The sequence below is a fragment of the Nansenia antarctica genome (assembly GCF_963989245.1).
Source record: "Nansenia antarctica genome assembly, chromosome: 7".
Taxonomy (NCBI): domain Eukaryota; kingdom Metazoa; phylum Chordata; class Actinopteri; order Argentiniformes; family Microstomatidae; genus Nansenia; species Nansenia antarctica.
This window is the reverse complement of record NC_137677.1, coordinates 9,244,152-9,254,151: the sequence shown is the minus strand read 5'-3', so window position 1 is coordinate 9,254,151 and position 10,000 is coordinate 9,244,152. Positions and strand designations below refer to the sequence as shown.

General features: G+C 50.9%; 1 protein-coding gene across 1 annotated transcript in view; it reads left to right on the top strand.

Annotated features, from left to right (window-relative positions):
* nek7 (NIMA-related kinase 7) overlaps positions 1 to 10,000 on the top strand; it is a 63,276-nt gene that overhangs the window by 39,251 nt on the left and 14,025 nt on the right. Inside the window, exons 7-8 of the mRNA XM_080536470.1 lie at positions 515 to 622; positions 7,916 to 8,010. Coding sequence (XP_080392596.1) covers positions 515 to 622; positions 7,916 to 8,010 — 203 coding nt within the window. The remainder of the gene's footprint in view (positions 1 to 514; positions 623 to 7,915; positions 8,011 to 10,000) is intronic.

Sequence of the window (10,000 nt, the reverse complement as noted above, 5' to 3'; positions counted from 1 at the left end):
CATGCGTGCTCACACACACACACACATTTTGCCTGTTTTAATCTGGTAACTTCACACCTGGCCCACACTTCCACTCCTGTCTCCCGGGGATGTTATTGGGTGCTAGCTAGGCTAGCTGCAGTAGCTCCATGCTGTCAGAGGGGGGGGCGTCCCACACCCAGGCGTGTTCACAGTGTTTACAGGTCCACATGCTTCCAATAAGACCCAGGCCCACTCCGGCTCTGGACCAGGACCCAGCTCATTAACGAGGTCATACACATAACTCACTAATGAATTCTGACTAGGTTATTAACTCTTTAAGTGTGCTGTGTACTAATGCTAATGATGGGGGGGGGGGTGGCCTCAGTCACTTACAGGCAGTAGGCGTATATTAAGGATATGTGGCAAACCCACATCCATGGTGTTGCTAGCCATGTGACTTCATCAACTGAGGCAATCTCTCCCCTTCTCCCCTCCCCTTCTCCCCTCTCCTCTCCTCTCCTCCCCTTCTCCTCTCCTCTCCCCCCCTCCTCAGACATCAAGCCAGCCAACGTGTTCATCACAGCCACAGGGGTGGTGAAGCTGGGGGACCTGGGGCTGGGACGCTTCTTCAGCTCCAAAACCACCGCCGCTCACTCCCTAGGTAACACACACACACACTCACACACACACACACGCACTCACACACACACACACACACACACACACACACACACACGGAAACACACACACGGAAACACAGACACACTCATACTGTCCATGGGCACAAGCATGCACACTCACTCTCACACACACACAATCACACAGACACACACACACTCACACACACTCTCACACACACTCACACACACACACACACACACACACGCAGAGGGCCCAGTAATCCCCCCAGAGCTGGATGTGTTTCATTAGGGTGGTGAGGCCAGGGCCAGGTGTCCGTTATAAAGCGGCGGGGCCAGACCTTCCCAGCGCGGCTCAGAGGGGCCGTAGCCCTTTCATTGGCCAGTTAGGCCCTTCCTGTTGCCTTGACCCCCGACCCCGTCACATGTGATGTCTGGGCGGAACACGTCTGGCCCTCGCCGGCCGCCAGTCTGGCACACGGCTCTGATTGTACCACGAGCGCCGTAAAACACGTGCACGCGTGTGTGTTTCTGTGTGTGTTTCTGTGTGTGTGTGTGTGTGTTTCTTTGTGTGTGTGTGTGTGTGTTTCTGTGTGTGTGTGTGTGTGCGTGTGTGTGTGTGTTTGGGGGGTGTACAGGGATGTCCAGAGTGCCACGCTACGCCCTCTCCCCCTCACTTCTCCAGCCCTTCCTCCCCCTCCCTCCCCTTCCCCCCCCCCCCCCCTCGCTGGGGACACTCTGGGGTAACATCATGTTCATATTACTGAAGTCCTTTGAGTCGTGAGAATTACAACCCTACCACTTAGAATTAGAACTGTCCCTCTTTGTGTTAAACAGTGTGTGTGTGTGTGTGTGTGTGTGTGTGTGTGTGTGTGTGTGTGTGTGTGCGTGTGTGAGTGTGCATGTGCGTGTGTGTGTGTGCGTGTGCGTGTGCTCGTGTGTGTGTGTTCGTGTGTGTGTCTCAGCTTCGGTCCTAGTCCATACAGGCGTCCTGGGGACCAGAACAGGGCCGGTCCGTCCCTCCCCAGGGTCCGTCCCTCCCCAGCAGCAGCAGGTTAATGACAGAACCCCTCCTGGCCCCGGGTCAGTCCTGGGATGACCCTGCGTTTAAAACACCGTCCCTCCGTCTTTACAGTCTGTTAACAGCCCTGTCCCTGACTGCCTTTACGGCGGCGCTGCCTATTGTAAATGTCTCTCCAGCTCAGCGTCTGTTTTGCTTAGTCACCCCGCGACGTATATCGTCTGACACTAAATAGCCTTCGTAAAATACAGTTTTTTTTTTCCCTCACCATTTTTTTTAACCAACGTTTTCTGACTGTTGATTTACATTTCCGTCTGTAATCCTCGTCTGTCACGATCGCTCACCGTCAGAGACGGAGGCCGTATGTTCGATTTCAACGTGCGGTGGAAGTATAGTTTAGGCGTAAGCCCGGTACAAACGTCAGTCAAGTCCACATCAAGGCGTTCTGTCGAAAATCATAATGATGATTTCTAACATGCTAAAATATTAGTATATATTATTCTTGAACAATGAGACGGAGCTCCCACACTGGACTGTGCGTGTTGATGTGGATAAACAGAAAGCTCTTATCAAATGTTGGATGCAGCCTGCTGATAATGAGCTCACTGCCTTATTAAATGTTACCACAGCGCCCTCCGCAGGTTCAGATGAGAATAGGCGGTGTTCCTAGCCAGCGGTCTAGCCCAGTGGTCAGGTTGTCACAGCCTGGACTACGGCCACATCTACCCTCACCCCCCTTCTCCATGTTCATTGGAGGAGAACGTCTAAGGTTCCTCCCCCTTGGACATTCTCCTCCAATGCGTGTTGAGACGGAGACGAGGAGAAGAGAGGACTCAAGGAAAGACTTGTGAGATTCTGCTAAAGCATCCCTCCTTGTCCTCCCTCCCTCCCTCCTTCCCTCTCTCACTCCCTCCCTCCCTCCCTCCCTCCCTCACTCCCTCCCTTACTCCCTCCTTAAGATAACCACTGGTCTGTATGTGAATAGACTGATGGAACGAAGGTTTCACCTCACACCCCTCCACAGTCCCCGTTTTCTACCAAAGTACTGTTCTTCTGGTACTTTGAGAAAGAAAGGGAGGGATGGAGGCTTAGAGGGTAGGAAGGATGGAGGGATGGAGGCTTGGAGGGTAGGAAGGATGGAGGGATGGAGGCTTGGAGGGTAGGAAGGATGGAGGGATGGAGGGGGGGGGGGGTTCAGTCCCAGGGTTCGGCCGGCATCAGTGAGGATGGAGCCAGAAGCCTGTCCCTGCTAAGCTCTCAGGGTTAGGGGTCCCCTAGCTAGAGGTCAGAGGTCAGGTCATATATTCACAGATGCCCCCTAGCTAGAGGTCAGAGGTCAGGTCATATAGTCACAGATGCCCCCTAGCTAGAGGTCAGAGGTCAGGTCATATAGTCACAGGTACCAACCTAGCTAGAGGTCAGAGGTCAGGTCATATAGTCACAGATGCCCCCTCGAGGTCAAAGGTGAGGTCACATGCCCCCCCTAGCTACAGCCTCTGGGCCTGACTCGCTGAGCGTTTTGCACCAGGAGCAAAACATGAAAAAACACAAGTTACTTTTCATTTGTGTTTGATTTGTTTGTCGTTGTCTTACCCACCTTGTCTTTTATTTGACCCTTTTTTTGCTCAACCTGTTGTGTTAATATTTAAATTTCCTCTTTGTGCATCTGTGTGTGTGTGTGTGTGTGTGTGTGTGTTTGCGCTCGGGCGCGCGCGCGTGTGTGTGTCACGTTCGACACGTGTGCGACGCGCATCGTCATCACACTGGAATATCTCATGACTAAATCATTTGTTCAACCGCAATATCACATCGCAGTGCACACCGGGGGAGGCTGGTGGAGGTAGAAATGGGAGGATGGGCTCATTGGAAAGGAACGAGTTTGTATCAAAACCTCCACTGACCCACACCGTCACTGAACCATGTGGTCTCACGCTGCCTTTCTGTCCATCCACCCAGGGGGCGCTGTCTAAGCTGCCAGGCTCAGCCCCATCACTCAGACTAAAGGTCTCCCAGACACGCACACACACACACACACACACATAAACACACACACAGTACACACACACAAAAACACACACACACCCAAAAACACACACACACACATACACACGCTCGCACACGCACACACACACACACCCCCGCCACCCTGTTCCCTCCAGTGAGCTGTCGTGTGTGTTCCAGATGATGTATTATCAGGGATCAGAGGGGAGTGTTCTGTCTCTGAGTGCTGTGGGTCCGGATGTGGAGAGGTCGCTTGGTTAAACCTGACTCTGTGGAACACACACACACACACACACACACACACACGTGATATCACTGTGTGCAGTGGCTGAGATTGCAGGGAAAGGCATTCCTGACTTCCTCTCCACCAAAGGGTTAAAATAACCCAAGGGCATAGAGACACACAGCATCCATCCATGCTTCTCTCTCTCTCTCTCTCTCTCTCTCTCTCTCTCTCTCTCTCTCTCTCTCTCTCTCTCTCTCTCTCTATCTCTCTCTGCCTTTCTCCCCATCTCTTTCTCTCCCTCTCCCACTGTATCTTTCTTTCTTTTCCCATCTTTCTCTCTGCTTCACCGTCGATCCATCTGTCTCTTTCTGTCTTTTTCGCTTGCTCTTACCCTCTCCCTCCATATAGCCCTCTTTCTTTCTCTCTCTCGCTCTCCGTATCTTTATCTCCCTCGTCTATACCCACTTCCTCTCCCTCCCTTCTCCCCCTGCTCTCTCCCTCTGTCCTTCCCTCTCCCTCCTTTTTTTCTCTCCTCTCTCAAGCCCTCTCCATCTCTCTTTCCCCATATTTCCTCCCTCTCTTTCTCTCTGTCTTGCTCTCTTTCACAGCAGGGGGCGATGGGCTGTGTGTGGTGTGTGTGTGGTGTGTGTGGTGTGTGTGGTGTGTGTGTGAGAGTGAAAGAGAGAGATAGTCTGACAGTTTGGGGCTGTAATGAGCCAAACCACCCCAGTAGAACAGGGAGGTGCTGGCTGGATGGAGGTCCAGGCATAGCGCCTGTCAGCTCCCACCCTTTCAACTCAGACTCAGCAGCCCGCAGACACACACACACACACACACACACACACACACACACACACTACACTAAGCGTCTTCCTCTCTCTGCATTTGCAGCCAGGGGCTTCATCCCCTTTAAAATGAAGGGGGGTTGAGAGAAGGATGTGTGTGTGTGTGTGTGTGTGTGTGTGTGTGTGTGTGTGCGTTTCTGGGGGGGGGGGGGGGGGGGCGACGACAAAAGAAATCTGTGAGAAACATACAGTACCAATGAAAGAGCTGATTAAAAGTAAATGAATTATTATATTTGCAATTAACACCTGAAATGAGAGTGATGTGAGGAGGCTCATTGAGAGAGGGAGGGAGAGAGGGAGCGATGCAGGAGAGAGAGGGGGCGGGGATGCTGAAGAAAGGGGAATGAGGCAGGGAGGGAGGGAGAGAGGGGGGGATAAGTAAGAGAAGGAGAGGGGAGCTGGATGAGGCAGGGGGAGGGAGAGGGAGACAGAAAGAGAGAGACAGAGAGAGAGAGAGAGAGTCACCTCCAGCCTAGAGGGCCAGTCTCCTTCATCAACCAGGAAGCAGGAAGGTCCGCTCTTTAACCAGGAGGCCAGGGAGGACCAGCACTAGACTGCCACGGAGGAGCCCTCCCCCGGCCACCACCATCTCCTCCGCTCCCTCTCTCCCTCTCCCTCTCTCTCCCTCTCTCTCTCTCTCTCTCTCTCTCGTCTCCGAGAGAATGCACTGTTGTCATAACGATCCGTAATAATGGAAATCAATCCCAACATGACTTTCAATTTTCTTGGCATGAATAAGTCATGGCAGCGGCCCCCCCCTCATTGGGTATGCCGTCGGCAGGAAGCCCTGCCGCTGCTCTCCCTCTCTCTTCCTCCTCTTCTTCTGCAGCTATTAGCATAAGAGAGGAGCGTTGTTTTTAATCATGTGGTTAATGGATGTTAGGGGACGTTGTTCAAACAGCACCGGGAGACCTTAGCATTAGCATAGCAACGTGGTGACCAATTAAAAAACGGAGGCTGCTCTCTCGCCCCGCGTAGTTCTATTTTTCTCTCTCTCTCTGTCTTCCTCTCTTTCTTTCTCTCTCTCTCTCTCTGTCTTCCTCTTTCTCTTTCTCTCTGTCTCTCTGTCTCTCACTGTCTCTCTCTCTCTGTGTCTCTTTCTCTCTCTCTGTCTCTCTCTCTCTCTGTGTCTCTTTCTCTCTCTCTGTCTCTCTCTCTCTTTCTCTTTCTCTCTGTCTCTCTTTCTCTCTGTCTCTCTCTCTCTGTGTCTCTTTCTCTCTCTTTCTCTCTATCTCTCTTTCTGTCTCTCTCTCTCTCTTTCTGTCTCTCTCTCTCTTTCTGTGTCTCTCTATTATTTTTAGAATTATAGGTCACACTTCATTACTGAAGCTGAATTATACTACACCTCACATTAAAGATAAAGAACTGTTTTCACAGCCCAATTAGAACGGCACGAACAGATATAAGTGCTTGATTTCCGTTTTTTTTACCCCTGGAAACCTAAACTGTCATTGCATCTCTGTAATAGTTTTATTAAATATAACTACGTTATACTGCACATATTTAAATGTTCCCTCAACCTGTTAATGTGTGTGTGTGTGGTGTGTCTGTGTCTCTGTGTGTGTGTGTGTGTGTGTCTGTAGTGTGTGTGTGTGTGTGTGTCTGTCTGTAGTGTGTGTGTGTCTGTGTGTGTGTGTGTGTGTGTGTGTGTGTGTGTCTGTAGTGTGTGTGTGTGTGTCTGTGTATGTGTGTGTGTGTGTATGTGTGTGTCTGTAGTGTGTGTATGTGTGTGTCTGTAGTGTGTGTGTGTGTGTGTGTGTGTGTGTATGTGTGTGTGTGTGTCTGTGTATGTGTGTGTCTGTAGTGTGTGTCTGTAGTGTGTGTCTGTAGTGTGTGTGTCTGTAGTGTGTGTGTGTTCTCCCTGGCTCCCCTCTGGTCTCCTCCCTCCCTCCCTGCTGCTGTTCAGTCTGACACGTCCTCCTCTGCCCCTCCACCTGAGAGCTGCTCCCTCCTACCAGCTCCACTGTTTAGACCAGGACTAAACTTTACACACCGCCAGCTCTCAGCCGCACTGTTTCCTTCATGTCTTCTCCCCTTCGCCCTCTCCCTCTCCCTCTCTCCCTCCCTCTCTCTCTCTCCCTCCATCATCAATCTTTCAAGCTCCTTCCTCAGTGTGAGTGGAGTCTGAGGATCGGGGCAGTGTTTGGTTGGTCTAGTTGAGCATCGGGGCAGTGTTTGGTTGGTCTAGTTGAGGACCGGGGCAGTGTTTGGTTGGTCTAGTTGGTCCTGGGGTCGGCATGCGCTAAGCCCCGCCCTCCTTCTGGGTCTTACGTACACTCCACCAATCAGCAGCCACCGTTCAGTTCACCGATTGGTTCCCCTTTGACCAGACAGCTAAGGTGATGACATCGTTTTGCTTGGAGTCTCAGGTGTCTGATTTGTGATCACCTCTTCATTGTTTTTTTTGGCAAGAGCACAGGACTCCAATTAAGCTCGCTACCGCCCCCTGTGGCCATGACGTGTGGCTGCAGTCCCTCTGAGTGAGTGTCTGACTCTCTGGTCTGGAGCGGTGCCAGGCAGTGTGGCTGTTGGGATTATCGAGTTTCAAAACCAGAAACCAGAAATTGGCTGTTTTTTTTTCTTTCTTGTTTTTTTTTTTACTTATATTTTTGTACTGTGCTTTCTGACTGCTGTTTCAAATCATTATAAAGTGTAGTAATCAAACCTCAGATGTGTGAGTGTGTGCGTGCGTGTGTGTGCGTGCGTGTGCGCGTGTGTGTGTGTGTGTGTGAGAGCGTGAGCGTGAGCGTGCGTGTGTGTGAGCGTTCGCTCGTGTGAGCTGTGCGTGTGTGTGAGCTGTTCGCGTGCGCGCATGTGAGCTGCGCGTGTGTGAGCGTGCGCGTAAGCCTAAGGATTTTTAATCCGTTCATTTGATTCTTTGACACTTTGATTCTAGGAAAACCTGCGCCCAGTGTTTTAGCACAGAGTGCAGTTTTAGCATGAACTTAGTTGGTTAATATAACCTACATCTCTTTAGTGTATCTTTACTAGAGTTTGTTCTGGTGTTTCACAGAGTGAATTCATTCTACCTCCCCCCCTCTCTCTCCCTCTCTCTCTCTCTCTCTCTCCCTCTCTCCCTGGTTTCTGAGGCTGTGTCAGTGAAGCATCCATGGGTGAACTGCTTGTCTCTGCAACTCTTGGCAACGCAACAGCCTAACGTCTCTCTCCCTCCCTCCCTCTCCCTCTCTCTCTCTCCCTCTCCCGCTCTCTCTCCCTCTCTCAGTGGGCACCCCCTATTACATGTCTCCAGAGAGGATACACGAAAACGGATACAACTTCAAATCTGACATCTGGTCGCTAGGGTGCCTGCTGTACGAGGTAACGTATAGGAGAAAAACTCACACACACACACACACACACACACACACACACACACACACCGTCTCTCTCTCTCTCTCTCCCCTCTACCCCCACCCTGAATCTTGCCGTAGCATGGACGAAAAAATTGAAGTTTTTTTTTTTTTTATTTCCTTATGAGGTAAGTGGTCAGAGCGAACAGGGGAACCTGTAGTGTGTTTGAAGTCTGCGGGGAAATTAGAATGACGTCTCCATGTGTTTCAGATAACCTGCGCCCGAGCACTGATACTGACTAGTCTGATTACCCTCCAAGAAAACCCACCCACCTCCCAGTCCACACTGGAGCCAGAGGCCGAGAGAGAGAGAGGGGGGAGGAGAGAGAGAGAGAGAGGGGGAAGGGGAGGAGGGGGAGATAGAGGGGGGTGGGGGAGGAGGGGGAGAGAGAGGGATGAAAAGTCAGAGACACACTTTAGAAGCGCAGAAACAGACCTCATTGTTAGCCTCTCTCCTCCAGATTCCCCAGAGTGTCTCTCCTCGCTGTCCTTGCTCTGTTTCAGGAGGTAGCCAAACACACCAGTGACTACACCTCCCAAACTGCCCTAGGCCAAACAGAGACGGATAGAGAGAGAGAGAAGAAAGGAGAAAGGAGAAAGAAGGGCGAGGGAGGGAGAGAGAGAGAGTGAGAGAGAGGCAGCGGGCCTTCCAGGTCATGGTTGCTCGGAGACCGCTGTTCCCGGCGCTAATTAGTCCCCCACAATGCAGCGGTGCGGCAGCCGTCACCGAGCCAAACAGGGAGCACCAGTGATCTCTTAAGCTTCTGTAGGAGATGACCTGCAGTCTGACCCCCCCTCCCATACCCCCACCCCCTCTCCACCTTCCCCCCGGACACAACTTTACCCACTATAGAGAGAGAGAGAGAGAGAGAGAGACACAGAGAGACAGAGGGAGAGACAGAGAGAGAGAGACAGACAGACAGAGAGAAAGAGAGAGAGAGACACAGAGAGACAGCGGGAGAGATTGGCCGAAGGGAAAGAGTGAGAAAGGGAGAAGGAGAGAAAGAGGGGGAATGGGAAGAGGGAGAGCAAAGGGAGATGAGAGGGATAAATCTGTGTCTGTGTCCGTTGGGTCAGGTTAGGAGAGAGGAGAGATGGAGTTGAGGTGTAGCCTCAGAGTCTGTAGAGCAGCTGTGCACCTAGGGCCACAGTACACACACACACACACACACACACACACACACACACACACACACACACACACACACACACACACACACACACACACACACACACACACACTGTGGTGAGGTCGGCTTTCCAAGCACTTTTTCAAGCCGTTCCATTTAGGAAGGTGTTCCCAAACTCAGAAGGTATCTGCTCAGAATCAGAATTGCTATCTTACTGTAAAATTCTTTAAACCCTAACCCTTTGGCTTTGGTTCCTCAACATTGAAATTGCAGCTTTCAGATACAAAACAGAATAATAACACAATAATAATAAGTAACTTGAGTAAGTAAAACATTTTTTTTAAATAGTGATGGCCTCAATAGTGCAAAAATGTTGTGAAATGTAATATAATACAGAACAGTACGGTAGTAAAAGTTCAATAGTGTACAAGTATTCAAGTATTCCGGTAGTGTGCAGTATTTATTATACTGCAAAAAGTCTGCGTGGGGTTGGCTGAGGGGTGGAATACCCTTGCGTCGTTCCAGTGCATTTCCCTAGGAACCTGATTTGCTTGGGGGAAATAGCTGTTTGTCAGCCTCTGGGTTTTAGCCCCAAGGCTTCAGTGCCATTTCCCTGACGTCAGTAGCTCCAACTGGATCTGGGGTGGCTGGGGTCTCTAATGATCCTGAGGGCTTTTCTGACACACCGGTCCTTGTTTTGTTTTTTTACGTAATTTTTTCTGAGTGGGGCAGTCCCACTCATATTTTTCTTTTTTATTGACAGTTACAGTGAAGATTTAGACAGGAAGGATGGGTGAGAGAGAGAGGAGGGATGACATGCAGGATATG